The sequence below is a fragment of the Halictus rubicundus genome, chromosome 8, assembly GCF_050948215.1.
Source record: "Halictus rubicundus isolate RS-2024b chromosome 8, iyHalRubi1_principal, whole genome shotgun sequence".
Classification (NCBI taxonomy): Eukaryota; Metazoa; Arthropoda; class Insecta; order Hymenoptera; family Halictidae; genus Halictus; species Halictus rubicundus.
Genome location: NC_135156.1, coordinates 16,023,058 through 16,042,827, shown reverse-complemented (window position 1 = coordinate 16,042,827; position 19,770 = coordinate 16,023,058). Strand labels below are relative to the sequence as shown.

General features: G+C 39.2%; 4 protein-coding genes across 4 annotated transcripts; 1 reads left to right on the top strand and 3 right to left on the bottom strand.

The window, feature by feature from the left end:
- Window positions 1–25: 25 nt before the first annotated feature.
- On the bottom strand, window positions 26–4,707 carry Akt (AKT serine/threonine protein kinase). Its single transcript, XM_076792476.1, has 7 exons — window positions 3,917–4,707; window positions 3,186–3,453; window positions 2,865–3,102; window positions 2,585–2,782; window positions 2,245–2,515; window positions 1,924–2,160; window positions 26–1,469 (listed from the first exon to the last, which is right to left on the bottom strand). Exons 1-7 carry the CDS (start codon window positions 3,996–3,998, stop codon window positions 1,129–1,131), a joined length of 1,635 nt encoding a protein of 544 aa, XP_076648591.1. The 5' UTR covers window positions 3,999–4,707; the 3' UTR covers window positions 26–1,128.
- Window positions 4,708–5,452: 745 nt separating this feature from the next.
- On the top strand, window positions 5,453–9,467 carry Sec5 (exocyst complex component secretory 5). Its single transcript, XM_076792484.1, has 11 exons — window positions 5,453–5,849; window positions 5,934–6,234; window positions 6,292–6,487; window positions 6,544–7,045; window positions 7,115–7,404; window positions 7,480–7,664; window positions 7,734–7,848; window positions 7,924–8,202; window positions 8,259–8,585; window positions 8,827–9,011; window positions 9,080–9,467. Exons 1-11 carry the CDS (start codon window positions 5,741–5,743, stop codon window positions 9,264–9,266), a joined length of 2,676 nt encoding a protein of 891 aa, XP_076648599.1. The 5' UTR covers window positions 5,453–5,740; the 3' UTR covers window positions 9,267–9,467.
- Window positions 9,404–15,496, bottom strand: LOC143356627 (rifampicin phosphotransferase-like). Its single transcript, XM_076792483.1, has 19 exons — window positions 15,370–15,496; window positions 15,170–15,294; window positions 14,951–15,089; window positions 14,699–14,879; window positions 14,520–14,630; window positions 14,225–14,449; window positions 14,037–14,164; window positions 13,840–13,962; window positions 13,576–13,778; window positions 13,374–13,519; window positions 13,036–13,302; window positions 12,668–12,818; window positions 11,779–12,318; window positions 11,218–11,520; window positions 10,768–11,157; window positions 10,375–10,700; window positions 10,211–10,295; window positions 9,823–10,132; window positions 9,404–9,567 (listed from the first exon to the last, which is right to left on the bottom strand). Exons 1-19 carry the CDS (start codon window positions 15,494–15,496, stop codon window positions 9,479–9,481), a joined length of 3,969 nt encoding a protein of 1,322 aa, XP_076648598.1. The 3' UTR covers window positions 9,404–9,478.
- Window positions 15,489–19,062, bottom strand: LOC143356629 (lipid scramblase CLPTM1L). Its single transcript, XM_076792485.1, has 8 exons — window positions 18,562–19,062; window positions 18,201–18,321; window positions 17,921–18,141; window positions 17,558–17,843; window positions 17,122–17,310; window positions 16,889–17,061; window positions 16,544–16,795; window positions 15,489–16,471 (listed from the first exon to the last, which is right to left on the bottom strand). Exons 1-8 carry the CDS (start codon window positions 18,813–18,815, stop codon window positions 16,381–16,383), a joined length of 1,587 nt encoding a protein of 528 aa, XP_076648600.1. The 5' UTR covers window positions 18,816–19,062; the 3' UTR covers window positions 15,489–16,380.
- Between the last annotated feature and the right edge of the window lie 708 nt (window positions 19,063–19,770).

Below are 19,770 nucleotides of genomic sequence, written 5' to 3'. Positions count from 1 at the left end.
GAGATGGAAATTAATAATGCGTACGTACAATATAATAATCCTTTAATTGTTAAAATATAAATATATGTGTGTATATATATGTATATATATACACACATGTATATACATGTATATGTATATATATATAATCATTGTAGCATATAATATTAATAATATAATATTAGAGTAGCATTTTATATTTCCATCTGATTCTCACAGTAAATTATTAATTATCAATGATACATAATGAAAGCGCGAACCGTAGTAAAGGAGAACAAAAATTTCCTAGTTCTTCAGCAGTACTAGTCATTTATCAAAGAAAACGCTTCCTTTTTAGTGCTAAAAATCTTGATCTCAAAATTTACACGGTAGTTCAATTAAAGCTGTAAATGTTTCTCTATGCTCCTACTTTTAAAATGGATAAACACCACTTGCCCCGTGGCTGGCTCCTTGCCAAGTGTAATTTGCTATTTTGGCTTCTGCTATAACAGTTGACTAATGAATTTCAAAAAATAACCAGGAACTGCCCTTCCATAAATTATTATAATAAAGTTGACGATGAAGCTAAAAAGTGTTGAATCACCACTTTCGTCGAACAAAGAACTGTAACTATGATTATCAAATATCGTTCTTCCCCATGGAAGAAGCATGCTATACTTTACAATGTAACACAGCATCGGGGATCAACTTAAGTTTTTACCTTTAGCGTTCATTCTCTCTCTTTCTCTCTCTCTCTCTCTCTCTTCTGCTTCGTTCTTTTCTTTTAAAACAAAAATTGATCCCCATCATCATGTTATTGTAAACCTACAATCGGATAGTATAGTACACAATCGTTTTTCATGTACAATTTCAACGGATGCGCGTGTAGTTGCGCAAATGCCGCGCACACGTGCACACAGGCACACACGCGGACGCACGCACGAACTTGATCTGCCATTGGAGATATGTGTTAAAATTTATTCGAAGATGCGTAAAAAAAAGCATCATAAATTAGCAAAAAACGATACTTGAATTAATCTGCTTTAAAAAAAGACGTTTTTCCAAATTGGCCGACAATACTTCTTATCGTATTCGAGTGTCTTTGTTTGACCGTGCCCATGCATTTCGCCACATATCTCAGTATACAAACAACGGAAACCCTTGATACTGTCAGTGATGAATGGAAACGATGGAAGAGGTTGCTGCTGAATGACTCTCTTGATACGAGAACTGGGGAAAATGTTCTTGTTCTTCAGCTATCGAGTTCAAACCACCCCCGCTACCTAAAAAGCTTTGATCGGGAGGAGTAAGCTCGACACTTTCACCCGTGAATTCGCTATCAAAGTATCGGGTGTCCGTGTCGGAAGTTACTTGAGGTTTAAAAGGAGGAGGAATCTTCTTCAGCACCAAATCCGCCCAATCGATCGATGAAAAGAATGGATGATCCATGATCTCCTTCGCGTCGTTAATTCCGCCGCCTAATCTTTTGCCTGGATCTTTTATAAGTAATCCTGTAAAGCGAAATTCAACGATATAAGCTTGTCCTCTGGATCAACAAATCAATTGCAAATCATCGGTAAACCTGCAGAACAGTTACCTACTCTCCGATTTCGATGAAACATTTTCAACAACTTTTTCTTTTGCATGATAGTGGCGGTACCGTTACAGTGAATTCTGTCTACACTTGTGCGTCTGTGGCATGCGTTAACTGAGTTGGACTGCAAGAAATGTCTGTTATAATTATTTCACGGATACGTTGTCTATTTTACCTAGTAATTTTTAATTGAGTTATAACAGACATTTGGTACCGATAGTTTTCCGCAAATACCTCGGAAACTAAAAGAGACTGCTACTAATGTGCAAGGAAAAAGTTGTTCAAGATATCGATTTCTGCAATATATTCAAAAGTCACCGAACTCGGAGGATGGGTAGCTGTTCTGTTGGTTCACCAAATCATCTACTGACCACCGAGCATGTCTTTCGCCTCGTTGCCGAGCGTCCTAGGAAATTTGACTTCCTCCATCACGATAAGCGTGAAAAGTTTCTCATGGTCCTTGTTATAAAAAGGTAATCGACCACAGATCATTTCATACATAACAACGCCAACTCCCCACCAGTCCACCGCTCGTCCATAGTCGTTATCTTCGAGCACTTCTGGTGCCAGATACTCGGGAGTCCCGCAGAATGTTTTCGTTGTTCTTCCTACACGATTGAAACGTAACCAGTATTTGTTGGGACTCGGATAAATTCGAGAATGCGTTGCTGATTCTGCGCGCTACACCTTACCATACGTTATGTCTTCCTTACATAACCCGAAGTCAGCGATTTTAATGTGTCCGTCTTTGTCTAAGAGAAGATTCTCTAGTTTGAGATCGCGATAAATGATACCCTGCGAATGAAGGTAGCCTAAAGCCGAGATAATCTCAGCCCCGTAAAATCGTGTACGGTCCTCTCCGAATCTGCGAGAGCGTCTTAAATGAAAGAATAACTCCCCGCCGTTTACGTACTCCATTACAAAACACAGTCTGTCCGCTGTTTGAAAACTATACTTTAAAGACTGTAAAGTTCAACGTTAATTAGTCAGAAGCATTTAGCTGTAATACGGAATAATGTCTATGGAACATACAATTAGGAACGGATGATGGGTAGTACGCAATACTCTATTCTCTGTAAGTGCGTGCGCGACCTCGTGTTTACGAATGATCACCTCCTTTCGTAAAATTTTTATAGCATACAAGTGCCCTGTCGCCTTTTCTCTGCAAAGGATCACCTTCCCGAACGTACCCTTTCCCAGAACTTTTAAAAATTCGAAATTCTCGAGGGTCTGGAATGCAAAAATCAGAGTTAGAAAGTGTGACTACGCTAGTGGGGGAAAAAAATAACATATTAGTATTGTAAGTACATACTACTTTTTTCTTCCCTGTACTTTTACTACTCGAAGTTCCTTGGACACTAAATTTCGCAGACAATTCGTCAATACTACCACCGTCTATGTCTGAAGAGGACACTCCGACAGATCCACTCGAATCTGACCTACCACCTCCAGAAGATTCCATTTCGACATCTTCCGACGAGGACGAGTGTTGAATTGTAGGCGGTTGGTTCTGTTGGACTTTTTCGGTTGCTAATCTATCCGCTACGTAGCTGTTCACAAAGAAAAGAAAAACAATATTTTCAGAACTTTTTAGAAGGGACACACATAACATACATAAGAAAACGAAGCAAACCTGATTGCTGCCACCCAATCTTCTCTCTCTTGCTCTGTTTCTACATGAAAAGTCCTTTCTATTACAGCTGCCCATTGCAAACCTCTTATAACAAAAGTATAAGGCTTAGGTCTATCCACAGACATAATCTGGCATCCTCGAACCGTAAAATTATTTAAAGGCTGTGCGGCTGCTGCCATTTGTTGATCGGGCTTCGCTTTGAAGCCCACCAGTGTGCCGTCGTCTCGCAGAACAAAATACCTTGACCTCCAGTTTTTAATGTGCTCCCCTACATACAAACAATAAACGTTCGAATAATTTCACCGGGTCATTAACGGAGGCTACTAGCATAATTCTGCGAGAGTTTCATAGTTCGATTAGTCCCGCAACTGATTGCGTTACTCGGTTATTCCGATAATTTTTTCAAATTTTTTCAGACAGCAAAAACGTACGAACACAGTCCGATATTTTGACTCGGTACTGCCGGACGATTTATCAAGGGAAAAAATCGGAGAGGCGGCGAGACACGGATCTCGCGCGTGAAATAAGCTGGGACTTTCTAAAAATTTTCACGGGAAGACACGTCGGTCAACGTATTCTTGACATTTTGCTGAACAGACAATCAGCCGAGATTCGAGGGGGTACACAGGGAGTACGGGGAGAAGCCAGTTTGAAGCTCGTGTCGCAGCATTCGCTCGGAGCGAGGCGAACGGGTAAACAAAAATATTATGAAACTGTTCTATGGTGTGTACCGCGTTTTTGAAGCCAGCCTTCTTTAACGACACGCTGACCGCCGCCACCGGACGCTGCGACGTTCATCGCTGCGTCCTCCATAACTCCTTCCTCGGTCTGAACTCGTATGCAGCCTCCTGATACTTCTTATTTCCGTTCGGGCTGAATATTCCAGGGAAATTAGTAAAACACAACAGCGAGAATGGCACGAGTATACAAACTTGAGCAATCATAGATACACGTTTGGCAGGTAAACTCGAGTATACTCTGATCGACGGACGCACTAATGCGCACTAACTAGCATTGCCTGCTTGTATTCCGGAGATGGCGCGTCGATCAATCATGATTAAGGAAGAATTCTCATGGAACGTCCTTCTGCTCTCGTCCACCGTCGCACGGCCGGCACACACGCACACGTTTCTTTTCCGCAGTCCCTTCTAGGTAGCCCACTTTTTTCAGACAGCCGTACGCAACATCTTTTGTTTATCACGGTTTATTGTTGCATATAATTACGCACGGATCGGAAAGCATCGATTCAAAGACGATGAACTTGATTGCTAGCGAAAGCAGATATGTTACTTACTGTTTACGCTTGGTAAAAGTGGCTAGAAAATAATTTACCAACAGATTAGAGTCTGATGGTTAACTTGAGATACGCGCAGATGTTACTTATGGGGTTTTCTGTTTATAGTTGAGAGATTCTTAGAATCACTGTCAGATTTTACTGTCACGCTTGATGTTACCGGTTGTCTATAAATTCACGTTTTTAGGAGGAACAAAATGTCTTGTGTACTTCGTTTATACTACGGTCATAGACGAAGTGCGAGAATAGACTTCGAATTTTGTGTATTTTTGTGGCTCGAAGTTGACTGCTTTACCGACGCAGAAATTGAAGGTTGCTTAGAGCGACCTCTTCTCATAGACAATAGTCAGTTGACGAACTATTTGCTGCAGTAGTAGTGAAATTCACATCTCACACCTACACACTATATATACACACGACCCACATCATATTCTTTATCCTAAACTATACTTTCTGTATCCCTACTCCTTCCTTCCTTCGCTTTGAAATTAAAAAATTAAAATTAATTACTATTACAATAAAATCAATTACTATTAAAGGACACTAAATGTAATTGAAATCTGCTATAAACATTATTCATTACTCCGTTGGTAACGTTGCAGATAATTCGAAATTGTCAACCCTCATATACGCTTCACAAATAGTTGCATAAAAGAACCAATTCACCTGCCCTTGGTCTGCACTTTTAATCAACAAATTATGTTTCGTTTATAATGTTACGTTTCGAAGAAATACATCGTACAATACAAACAGAAAAAAGTTAATCGTTTTACAGATTCTAAACAGAAATAATATTTAGGTGATTGTTCACCCTGAGAAATGCATGAACATCAATGGGGCACCAATGGTCCAAAATATTGGACTACAAAAATATATTGAATGTTAGCTTCTTATGTCTCGAAACCTAAAGGAATAACCTTCCTCTCTGCTCGAAACAACGAAAAACCTGGTTCGACTTGTAACTATAATCCGCGACGTCAATGGCCGCTACTGTCATTGGGTTGTCAGCCGTCATTATTTTGACAGGAGTCCAAGTTATCTTCTAACCTGTACTTTTATGTCTAGATCTTGCAAACGTTATTGACATTTTCGATTCATGCTGCGTCCTAGAAAGCTCTCAAATAAAATATGCACTTGATACGTCTTTAGAGAAGAATCGTAGACTTGACCATAGAGCGATGATCGAGGTTAGAATTATGAGTAGCCGATACCCGTTCGCACAAAAGTAGGAAGAATTTTGTACTGAACTAAGATTGAGAAAATGGGTCCTCCACCGGTGGTAACGGGAATATCGCCCAAGGAAGGACCGCCAGGAACCCGCGTTATCGTTCGGGGCGAATTCCTGGGAAACAAAGCTCAAGACCTTGTAGGTTAGTATCCACAGATAAAATCACCTAAAACACTCTTTCTAACAAAAAACGGTGTAATACTCTAACAATATCCGATGCTCGTAGGCTTAACAATATGCGGGTGTGATTGCCTTCTGTCTGCCGAATGGAAATCCAGTAACAAGATTATAGCTCGGTCCGGACCTTGTAAAGGTCGTGGGGACATCATAGTTACGACTAGAAGCGGAGGACAAGGCACATCGACGGTACAATTTCGTGGGTATCACGAAACCATAGGACCTATGAAAGAGTCAGCAGTATGGGTGGAAGAAGCTCCGTTGCAAAGTTTTGTCTGGGGGAGGAGAACCCTCTCCCCTACGAATTATCAGCAAGAAGACCCTCTAGGTCTGAGCGTAGAGGGCAATGAGTATGTTCACTTAACAACTATTAATTGACAGAAATGTTTTAACATGTTCCCTTGCAGCAAAAAATTTCCTGAAGATGAGCTGATGGAACTTTTTGGAGAAGGTAGCGGCGATCTCACTAATGAGAAGTTCCATCCTGGTTGGTTTCTATTGCAACACCATCACGCTACCACTTTTGAAGATTTAAAAGCTGGCTTGGCGTATCTTAAACGAAAAGTCAATTCTCAGAAGGAGGGTCAATTATCATTTTTGAAGGTGATTCAATTGTAATTTTCGTCTTTGCTTGCTTATTGTGGTTTGTTATTTTTCAGGCTAATGTAGGATCAGTAATGGAACAATTAGACACAATAATGTTACTGAAAGAACAATTCGAAACAGATATAAAAACGTATGGTAGCGACCCTACCGAGAAATTAGAAAATGCTATTCAACAATCTATGTCTGAAGCAAACAAACTATTTGACGATGTATTGGCAAGAAGAGATAGAGCAGACGCAACAAGAAACGCTCTGGCCGTAATGCAACGATATAAGTTCCTTTTTTGTATGCCAATTAATATAGAGAAGAATATTAAACGAGGAAATTACGATCTCGTAATTAACGACTACGCTAGAGTAAAGAATTTATTCAAGACCACAGAAGTAGAGGTTTTTAAACAAGTGTTACAAGAAATTGATAATAGAATCGAAAATCTCAAGGTATTTTTAAGGAACAAGTTAGAGGAAATGCCATTGAGTTTAGAGGAACATAAAAAGATAATTAGAAATCTTGTTAATTTGGAGGCTGATGGAGATCCAGCTTGGGATGCAATAGGTATTTTTTATCAAATCCGATGATAATAACGTCGTAGCAAATAAAAAATATTAATCATTCATTTTTCAGTTTCACACGCAAATTACTTGAAAAAAAGTATTACAGGCTGTGTACAGGAAAATTTGGAATCGGAGAATTCGAACGGGGACGATTCGAACAAATCAAAATCTGCACAGAACAACAAACAATTAAGATCGAATAAACATGAGGACAATAATATGTTTCCGCAAATAATGTGCATTGAAGCGATTTGCGATATCATAGTTGAACAGTTACCAGATCTTTGGCGATTAGGTCAGAGTTATTTTACTGGACAGCTGCATGTCGCGGTGGACGTAGAGAAACAAACACCTTTCAAAGTAAATTAACGTTAATACATTAACATTACCGAACGGTGCAACATTTGTCCGATTTAATGAATTGTCTTGACGCAGAATCTCGTGCTATCTAGTATGCAACACGCAATGGAAGCTCTGAGAAACATGTGCAGTAACGAACAGGATGCAGTTTGGTTATTGCATACCTTGCGCAGGATTCGACAAATGTACGCTTCGCTGATTCACTTGGATTTACCAAGCGACGCACTGGATATCTTTGGGAAACTCATACTGGATCTGAGGTACGAAATGCTCCTTAAAAATATATTCTGCTATTTTGTTATATTATAAATTGAATATTTTTATTACAGATTACAGTGCTTCGCTAGTCTTTTCAAACAAACCGCAGAAAAGATTGGAGCTTTGAACAAAAAAGAAACTTGGCAAATTGAATACGTGAACGAAGACGGCGGTGTCACAAGATTGGTGATTATTTTTGTACATTGGAACTTTGTATATTTGTTTCTTGATTGAATATGCATTTTTTAAAATTTTGAGCAGCCATATTTATTCGAGGAGATGGTCCTGGATGTCTCGAAACGGGCTCGAGACACCGTTGTCGCTTGTGGTCCTCGCGAAGGTGCATTGTTCGCTAATTCTGCGCATCAACAATTGTATTATAACTCTATCAAGACGCTGTTCACGTCGTTCGCACGATGTTTACAGCAGTTAGCGTTCAGTGCCTGCGATGACGCTTTAGAGGATGACGAATCTTCCGTTTCTCAATTAGTTGGCTCCCCTTCCGGCTATAAAAGCAAGGGCAACAAACATCAAGGCCCGGTAGGTCCTTTGAATTCAGTGTTACATATTTGCCACTACTTATGATTTTGTTTCAGACATGGGAACAATGCCTTTTGATTTCGTTGAGTAACATTCGTTACACGTTGAACACGATTCTACCGAAAATTAGAGATGCATTGAAGGAAATGGATTACCCGAGCTTATCGAACGCGGTTGGATGGAACTCTGATTGGTCGCAACTGGAGACGTTGGACACCGCCGTTTTGGACGCGTATTTGGAACGCCGTTGTGACCCATTGGTGGGCACAATCGAGCCCAGTATGTATCTGGGTGGCCTGGAATGGGATTTCGAAACCGAACCGACTCACGTGAGACCGTACGCTCAAGAGATCCTGGCGAATTTAATTGCAGTACATGCAGAAGTATTTGTCGTTTAGTGATTTATTTGCTCAGCCTGCAAAATAGTTGCTCACCCTTCGATTTCGATGATTTTTGGATATATTGCAGAAATCAATATTTTGAACAACCTTTTCCGCACAAGTAACGTAAAACGTAACGTATCTGAAAATCATCGAAATCTGAGGATAGTTATCTGTTCTGTAGGTTCACCATTTATTTAGAAACAAATGTGTCTCCATTATTATTCATTGTATTTTTTTATAGGTCCGTCGTGTCGCGCCAGTTTTGTTGCAACGAGTGCTGTCTCACATTGTCGAGACTGTTGCAGAGGAACTAGCAAGACTCATGTCGTGCGTTACTCAATTCCGAGCTGCAGGTGTTGTTCAAGCACGAACCGACATCATACTTCTGCGGAATGCCTTGCAATGTTACAGTACAACCAGAGCAAAGTTTGTATCTCTTGTTCGAAATGATTTGTAGTGGTTGAAGTATGTTTTAATGCAACGTTCATTGACAGAAACTTCTTCGAGGAGGCCCTAGACGCTATACCCCAACCGGTCAGCAAAGACGACAGCATGCGCATCGACATGCTGCTGTTGAAAGTGACAACCTCCATGCAGCTGCAGTTATCGTGTCTTGCCAGTAATACTACAAATAATACTTCGCAACTGGTAGCCGATCCTAATCGCATAACCACTGTATAGTTACAATAGATACCCTAAGGACCTAATTTATTACACTCGCCGTTATATTTTTATACCGTTACAACGGGACTCTATATACATTGCAGTATCCATACTCACCGCTATTGTCATGGATAAATGAGAAACATCTCCAGATGTAAAACTGTATAGAACGATACGCGCGATTCGTGCGGAAAAAATAAAATTTGTTTATTACAGAAATTACAGAAATGTTACTTTGTCGTTCCCGTTTCTTCCTTTTCTTCGGGTCTCTCTACCAATTGTAATACTCCGGTGTCTGCGACTAGCAACACTGTGTCACCTAAAATCCGTAAAAGTTCCAATATATTATTTAGTTTCAAAGGGCTGCATACAACTTGGTGGGACAAAAAATCGATTTTTTCAATTGAGTTGAAATTTGACACTTATTTAGTAACTTGTCATAGGATTCTTTAAAAGTGTTACAGTTTCTTTCTTACAAATAAAAAAAAAAAGATTTTATTTGACCCTATTTTTCACGCTTCAAGGTGTATGCAGCCCCAGAAATCAATTTTCAAGACGCGAACGATATATTAACCTGTCTTGAACAGACGCGTGGCATGATTAGTCCCGACTATGCAAGGCAAACCATATTCTCTAGCTATAACAGCTCCATGGCTTACGAGCCCACCCAATTCCGTGACTATCCCGCTCAATAGGGCAAAGAATGGGCTCCAACCGATGTCGGTGGTGCGAGTGATTAAAATGTCACCGTTTCGTATTTTGTGCGTGTCCGACAAATTTGTTATCACACATGCTCTGTTAAGTACAGAACCGCCACATATCGGTGTCCCTTGGATCTTTATGGAACCATCGGTTGTTACCAATCTTTCAATTTCCGAGTCATCCTGTAACATGGCATCACTAGAGTCTCCACTGTTAATTGAAACAAAATGGAATCTTTCCACTAAAATAAATGTGACTACCTTTATTGGAAACGGCATACCGGTGTTGAGTTCCGAGTACTCAAGTTGTTTCAGGTGGGGATACAGTCTGCGTCTACGGATGGCTCTAACAAAATGTACAAACGTTTACAAATAACCCACGGAACGACCGTATTTTATAGAATTAGCAGCAGTTTGTCAATTACTTCTGAACAAGCGACGTGCTACGATAGTTTAACATCTTTCCTAATTCTTCATGCGTGAAAAAGAATATAAGGTTCTCGCTGGGTAGGTACTCTTCCAGGATCATCAGTTTCTCTAATCTCCTGTAAGCCATCCTAATCTTATGTACAACGAACACTAATCTTGCTTTTGTCAACTCTCTGCGTACAATAGACTTTCTACAAAGGGGTATGATTTTTTTTAAAATCCACCTAATGATCCTCGACTTTGGTGTCTTCAGCAAGGCTACCGTTTCCTCTGTGGTCAGCTGTTGTTTCGACTTGTCCAATTCATCCGCGGACGTTATAGTCTGGTGATGATATTGCCGTTTAGCGATTCATTAGAAATGATTTACTGTTTCAAGCCATTCGTTTTACCTGCAGCGTTACGATAAGGTCCTCCGGTCGAAGTAACCAAGGCTCTGCAATGAAATCTAGTTCTTGAATGCTTCTGTATCCATGTTCTCTAAGAACATTCTCAAATTCCTTTGCAGCTGGCGGACAGTTAATTTTCAACCAATCGATAGCCTTCGTAGGGTTCAGTTTCTGAAATTCCTGGTCAACCTCATACTTCTTAAGGTACTTCAGTATTTTTTTAAGTCCTGTCACTATCTGACCGCTGATTAAATCATTAGCAGAGCCCAGCAAGAGGGCGATGTCCGATAAATGGTCAGGCACTAAATCGTCGTAGCCACTGGTTAACAATGCCATCGCGAAAATTTGATAAGCGACATTGGCTGATGTCAATGTCGTGTGAAAATCTAAAATCTAAAAATTATACGTATTTTAATGCCCTCTTACAATGCTCAGCAACAGCCGACGACTTACTTCGTGGTATTCTGAAAAATGTTTACTAATTTCATTATATAAACTGTAGGCGGTGTAGAAGTCCTCAGGATTCAAAACAATGCTGTCGTGGAGTTGTTTGGCAGCCTTTTCTATAGCATCACTTCTGAAAGCGACCACAAACAACTTGTAGATTTGATGAAGTCGGGAGTAAGGAGTAATTTCACCGTTTCTTTCAAGTCCGATTTTATGTATTTCCGGCGATATCACTATGTGTCCAGATATAGCCATGTCGCAAACTTTATTCATAAGCGAGATGTTCTGGTCGGCGTTTTTTAGGAACATCTGCAATGACAAGCAATTGCTGTTTCTCTATCTTAAGGCCACCACACACGTTCCATCTTGTTGTCCCTTTTGCTGGTGCAGTCATAAGTTGGAATGCAAGGAATGTATGTAGTAAAATTGTCCGAGTTGGTGTGTGAGTTCTGCTAGTTGTCTCGCATGAATGCAACTACCAGGATGTTAAGCAAAAAGGACGACAAGGCGAAGCGTGTACGACGGCCTTTGTAAAAATATAATGATTTGCTCTGTAGAATAACTTACATTGGAATAGTTTAACATGCACCTACATGCTACGACGTTCAACATGTTCCGGTCAAAACTTCCATTGATATGGTTGGCTATATCGTTGAAGTGATGTTTGAGTAAAGAGATTGTCAATGGCGACACTGGATACGGCAATACTTCGTTGAAATTTGCCAATGTTAGTATGTCGACATCGCTGGGCACTGCTGTGTCTAATTCGTGAGTCAACTCGAAATCTGTCCAGGTGTACAAACTGGTGATCGGTCGTGCTTGGAGCAAATAAATCTGATCGCCGACTGTTGCCCATTCTATGTCTCGAGCACTAACGAACAGATTTTCTAAATACACTCCAATAGCGGCTAGTCGCAAAGCAATTTCTTTGGAGACGCAGACTTCTTTGCTCTCCTGCTCGCTCAAATCAACTGCAATTAAGCCATCGTCGCTTATCACCATCTTCTGCTGTTTATTTCCTGGCGTCGAACTCTTTACAGTCAGTTTATCATCCCAACTCTTGTGAACTATTATTGTATCTGGTTCAACTGCGGCTGACACCACCGTCTAGACAAAGTGAGCTCGGTAGTGATCAGTATTATACTGTCAGGTTCACCGTTTAGGTTGGCCGGTGTTGCATATGAAATAAATCTTATTCAGAAAAGCAGTCACCATTGTGACCAACATATTCTGTCAACGAAATACAAGTTTCTTGAGTGTAGTATGGTAGATATTGAGTTTCTTCATTTATTAATGCCGTCAATATGTATATTTTTCTATTCGTATAAAAAGCATACACGGCAACCACATTAATTCACGTTGAAAAAAACTTTATCTAAACTCTAAACACTACACAACAATTGTATTCTAAAATCAGACATTTCATATGCAACAGCCTAATGTATTATTACGGTACCTCTCCTAAACCATAATTGCCAGTGATAAGGATATTTGAAGGATCTCCAGTTGTCGGATGTCTGGTGAACATCACACCAGCAGCTTCAGCATCCACCATCTGCTGCACGCAGACTCCCATGGATGATTTAATAAACATGCTGTACTGTTTTCTGGTGCGTGCGTTATTAAAAATTAGAGTTTAGCGTCTTATGTGCAAATGAATAGTCACTAGAGATATGTGAGAATTCGAAAATGTCGGATATCCGATGGTCGGGACGGGTGGAGTTCCCGAAAATGTCGGGATTCTTGAGTATAATCCTAAAAATTGTCGAGAACCGACATTTTCGGGTTCTCGCACACCTGTGGTAATCGCCGCTTAAATCCTACCTGTATTTGACGCTTTGATAAGAGAATAAGCTTGCCCAACATTTAGCTACGCTTTGAACTATGTTATCAGCGCCTTGAATACCCAGATACGTTGAGTTCTGGCCAGCTGCTGATGTTTCTTCGCTGTCTTCGCCGACAGCGCTTGACCTTACCGCGTATTTATGTGGTTTATTACCACCCTCTTCTGCTTCCAAATCATTTATTGCTTTCAGAATAGACTCCCTTACTTCGTTCACCACAGGAGTCGATTGGATAATTTGGACAGCTCTGAAAAGGGCATACGATGGACGTTGTGTACATGCGCATTCATCAAATATTGAAGTAAACGACTAATTTACCTATCACAGTATTCTTGCAAGTCGCCATCCTTTTTGCCAACGCTAACATGCTCAAGATCTTCAATCGCCTTTTGTAATGATTTATGCGCACGCAGTTGTAATTCCAACCCGAAGACGGTGACGCAAAATCCTTTCGGTACTACAAACTGCAAATCATTCATGTGATTCGCCATTTTTTAAATCGACATAAGACACTACTTACGTCTGCGTCTTTAATTGAAGTTAAGACCGCGAGCGAGAAGCCCTTTCCGCCGACGATATTTTCGCTTTGGCATTTCTCATCATCGAAGCGCAACACATAATTACTCATTTCCACGTGAACGTGGAGCTGTTTTAAATATTGCAATTTTCTAGGCTTCTGACTCGGCCCATTATACGAATTACATAACTGCAGAAGTCCAACGCCTATTACAAATGTTACATCATAATTTTAATTTGTTACCACACATGCTTCCGGTATAAATACCTGGTCTTCCATTGAGTTCTAATTTCACAGAAATAATCTTGCTTTCCCAGTCCCATGGCTGACCGTAGCAAAACGTCACCGACTCGTTTAACTTCACAAGAATATTATAATCTTTACCGCGAGCTGGAGAGAAAATTATTAATTAAATTGTACAGTTATCTATGCAGACTTTGAGACTGAATTAAAACGTGAACAACCTGTGAACCAAATGTTATGCTCAGAAGAGCTCGTCAACTCCTTTTGCGCAAAGTCAGACAACCTGAACCCCATACGCTCTATCTCAAGAGTCTCTTCGTTGTTATCTCTAAATTGCCCATATTTTATTCTGTAATTATATAAAAAAACATCAGCAGCTTGGTAGAAAATGATCCATTGTTCAACTTACGTTGGGAAACAATGTTTCGTGCTGCTCGTATCCAAATAAAACAAGGCTCCATACATCATAGTGCCAAATAGGGTAACAGATTTGTTGAACTCGTAAGATTCATGGTTTCCCCAACGATGCTGATGAAGTCCACGCAAAAATAATGTGGAAGTGGTTCCATCGTTGTACTTCACCTCGCCTATCAGAGAACCAATGTAATCGGTACCTGTGTAATCCAGCTGTCTTCTGTAAAGGTTGAATATTCAGTTATAGAATAGTTAGGTGTCTACGGAATAATTTATCAAAATAGAGGTACATCTTGTTCATCCACTCAGGACTTCTCCATGGTTCACGAGCTAGCACATCCGCATGCAGTTTCGGACTCCAGTCTTCTGGCCATCTCTGTGGTATGGCATCCGTAATAAATCTAAATGAAAAGAAGAATATTTAATATTTCATTTAACTATCCATCCTGTTTTAGATTTTTCTATTTACATGCAGTTCAAGCGAACGTGTTGAACATTTTCATCGTTGCATTCGTCGCCCTGATTCAGGTTCCTCAACATGCCATTGTAAATTATTCTCCAACGCTGATGCTCTTGCAGTAATTCGATTTTAAGACCCGCTGTCGACCATTTCTGATTGGAACTGCTGGCCATCGTGGTGTCAGGGTAGCCTGCAAAATATTTAAAATTATTCAATGTTTTGCATTTAGAATTAGGGTAGTTATTGTCTATATTATCATACCGGGCAGCACGTAGAGACGACCATCGTTTGTTGCAAGATGCAACGTCACTTCCACCGTTTTGAATCCTCTATGGGCAAATTTAATTAATAACGTGTTCCCTTTCTGATCGGCACCATAGAAAAGCATGCTGTTGGTGCTCTACATAATAATAAAAATTACTGTCAAACGAATCACAAAATTACAAATACAAATGATAATTACGAATTATTCTTGCTTACATTTTTGTTCTTTATTCTTGGAGTCTCTGGTTTGTTGTTTCTACAATTGATCGAAGTCACTGCCTTCTTTCTTCTCATTCTAAGAAAAAACTCTGCTAGCCAGCGTTTTAGTAAAAAGTATATACCTGAAAACATTTTCAATTGTTTCAGTCTCCTACTATTCAATAATCTGTTTTGTTATTACAGAATAATGTACTCACTTGGAAGTTCGTGCATCGAACTTGAGCATGACGCCTTCTTTCTCGCAGCTTTGTTAAACCTGAGGTACAACAGTAATGGAGCGGCGACGGAAAGTGCGATTTTAGTAATAAGCCAAATGTTGTCCATGGTGATTTTGTATTTCACATAAAAATAATTACGTATAATAATAGCAACGAGTGCTATTACAATTGAATTAGCGTTCTATAAAAACAAAGCACATCCCACGGTGTCCACAAGACCGAAATAAGTTATTTCTACTGTAACAATCGTACGATGGCCAGTTAAGCAAATGCTACTTTCCTTAATTATCGTAAATAATCGCGTATCAGCAGTGTAGTGAAAATGTTAGTTTTTTAATTATTATGTTGATTCTGTAGTCGGACTCTTTATGTAACTTTCGATATGAATATATATTGAACGTCGAAATGTAATATTTCAAATTCCGATTAAGAAAACTGGCTGGTAAAATGTCCAACGGTATACTTGTGCCACTCGTCGTACCTGCAATTATTCTCGTTGAAGATTATGTAACAAACTCGTGCACATTTGAGCGATTGACGCCTGAGCGTCAAGCAGAAATTCTTATATTTCACAACGCCGATATTCACGAGATTAAATGAAGTTATATACAATTCTATACAATGCCTATCTTATACAAACATTATCTCAGAATCTGTATTGCGTTATCTTAAGCCGTCTAATAAAACACCAATCCATAAGTGACACAACGATATAATAGATTTCAATTGTCGCGTACGGATCTGTGTAAAGAAAATAATGATGACTGTTCGAATCTTTCTGTGTCGAGTGCTTTTTTTTCGTTCGATACAATTCGCGAAGTTCTCGTTGTCAGTGTCACTTTCTTATAATTAATGAAGTAAACCTCGTTGAGGTACGCTTGCTATGTTGGATTCAGGCATCTATAAATCGTTGGGTGTCTCACTATATCACAAACAGTGGAAAATATATTTTTATCTCTATTTAACAGTTTTATTTTTATCCCGCGTCTCTCAATTTGTCTTTTTATCCGAGTTTCCGAAGTTCACGGACTCCTCGCCAATTGTCTCAGCGTTTGGTCGAGATTTATCCACGGGGTATAACCTGTAGATCGTTAAACAATGTGAAACTGTCACTCTCTGTCTACCCACGCAACTAATTAACAATATGACTCACCATCTTTGATAGAGATAAACAAGGAATACTGCGTCGTCTCGGAAGCAAGCGATTCTGTGCGCGGTAGGTGTAACAATAATAAATGCGAACACGTCGTCAATGAACGTGTTAACTGCTTTATACATGAAGGCCCTCCATGGTAAATGCGACACGGATTTCAGCTTGTAATTGACAAACAGCTGCGGCAGCATGAACAAAAATCCGAAGACATACACGCCGTTCACCAACGAGTTGATGCTCCAGGAATACCAGCTGAAGTGACCAAAATTGCATATGGAGTGTATATTTATATATTCAGTAAATGTTTACGTCACCTTCTGTATTGACGTATTTCGTATCAGTTACCTTCTATGTGGTTGATAAAGCAACGAATATATTGCTCCGCTGATAACTAATGGGTATAATAAATAACTTAAATATCGCATGCTCTCCGCGTCGAACTCTCTTGTCTTTATTTCGGCCACGGTTTTGCTGCTTGTGCTCTGCCTGAGGTTGAATACCTTCTTCAGCTTCCACATCTGTTGAGAAAATACACAAATGTGTATGAGGTACACTAGAGAATGTGTTTGATTTGTTACCTCAATGATGGATGCTATTCCGGCAGGAACAAGAACAAGCAAAGAGGAACCCTGATCCAGTAAATAGAGAAATATGACAGTCTGACTAAACCCTCTCCAAATAACAGTCCACTTGCTAAGGCCAATGAGATTATCTCTCTGTCTCCAATAGCTGACGTCGTTTTTAAACGCGAGACAGTCGAACAGCAACTGCAAACAGGGTAGAACGTTCTAATATTTCTGATTTACGATTATTGAGATTGTAAAGATGCATTCGTGAGAAATTATTCGATAAATTTATTTCTTTGAGCATACATTATAAAAAGAATGGCTAAAAATTTGGATAGACACATTCTCGTTATTTTTATAAAGTAATGTAAAACAGTCAGTTTTAGTGCTCTGTAAACCTAGTGTCAAGTAGATTCAATTTTATTTCTTTTGCTAATGGACTACATACGTGAATAGCTGCAATGACGAAAGTCCCTCCCAGAATATATATATTAGTATCAGCAAAAATCTCTTTCACCGAATCTATATCCTTTTCAGAGAATCCGAGATTCTTCATAGCATGCATTGTGGGCTCAATTTGCAACAGCAGCCTCAACTTTCCGAGAGACATCGGCGAATATTGCAATGTAATATTAATTGTGTCATTTTGGGGTGTAATTCTCACTAAATCTTTGTGTCTGCTTTGCAGAAAGTCATTGTTAATGATCGGCAAAAATGTCCTGCCTTGTACAATCCTGAAAAAGTGGAAGCTCATGAAAGATTTGTCTCGAAAGAGCTGCCAAGCCAAATGATACAATTATTAATTGTATACTTTAAATGATTGACCAGCTCCATGGGTAACGACTGTACGGGAAGCTTCACATCGTCAGTCATTATTGTAAACATTACTCGGCTCTTAATATGGGTCACAGGACGTATATATTCTTTCTTTTTCTGTGAGTTCGAGTCTTTCTCTCCTAATAAATTAAAAGCCTTTGCTTCAGGAACTGTGTACTGTGTCATCTTAATAATGGTATACGATGTGTACGGATCCTGAAACATGTTTACATGAAATATTCATACAAATATGATTTATATATAACAACACTTACCTTTCGCATATCATTAATAGCAATGTTCTTGCTGTATTTCTTAGAGCTAGGCGCAACAACAACGTGGAAGTATAATGTGCCATTATTCCTTGTTTTGCGTGGCACATTTAATGTCAATGGGCTGGATGAAACGTTCATAAATTTTAATTAAAGATTAGACCGTAGAACTTTAAACAAATTCAGAATTTTATAAATATAACGAAATTGAGGTTAATTAAAATTTTATTCCCTTCGCGATCAATTTCAGCAAATTGGAAATAAAATAAAGCAATGTTCGATTTTACGAAATTTCTCAGATATTTTCTAATGCCATAGATGCGAGTTCCACGACGGTATTGAAAAAACATTTGCGTGTACTCACAAATTATTTGGATGTGTGTAATTAAAATCCTCTGTGCCATAAACGAACTCGTGGTGCCCGTTATTCGGGTATTTGTCAACGGAACTGTAAACCTGTAACTGCAAACGTGGCGTTTTGCTCAAGTAGGTTGTCAAACATGGTTTTCCCTCCTCGCAAGTCGGTGCCACGAATAATAGCGATAGACTATAAATTATGTAGGCGATATAAGTTAAAAATATCTCCGTCAATATCAAATTCAGCGACGGCCACTGCATTTTCTTGTTTTCTCTTCGAATGTTTACAACATGATCCGTCACCGTTTACAGTTAAACAACGTACAGTAAGTTCGATTGCTAGACGCTCAATTGTGACAGCGCGATAACTTACGCGAATGAGCTCATTGACATTTGACCCGCGCGAGCACGTGCAAATTGTTTACAGATTTTTGCCGGTCGAGAAACATAACCGATAAGGCTATTCGGAATTGTGCATTGTGGCACGACTACTGACATATGACATATGGCATATGTGCTGCAGCCCTATCGTTGTCTCTATCACGACCCTCGCGGAATGCGACAGAACTACAAAGATAATACAAAAATCAAGCATAAAAAATTCGAATATCTACACGATTAATCGTGCTAATTTCAAGCGAATTTATTGTATAAATGCTAAACGTTTCTTTGTATTTCGAAGCTTCAATATTGCGAGAGAAAGTCCTCTAGAACTGTTAAGTAAATCTGTAAAGTTTTAATATTTATGACTTTTTTCATGAATTTTCATTGTGAAATTGTCAATTATAATGTCCGAAGAACGAATATTTAACAGTACATTAATTGTTCGGTTTACTTCTAGTAAAATATGCAAAATGATTAAAGAAAGTATAAAGAATGTTTGTCTGTATACCGGGTTGCCTACTCAAGGACTGCACCGTGCCTCCTCGAGTATTAAAATGATGGGAGTCTTTTACAATTTCTTTCTTATGAAATAATGAGGTTAAAGGAAACTTTGAAAGCGGTGTTTATTATACAAGTCTTAAGGAATATTTATGTATTTTTCTTTTACATATATTCCTTAAGATTTCTGTAACAAAAATTGTAAAATATTACTATGAATTAAACAGTAACCCCCTTACTCGTTTATTCTGGCGAAACGGCGCATTTCCAGTGTCCTTAGGATTTTTCTATTAATGAAGCAATGAACAAAAGATCATTATCTATTCATGTAAAA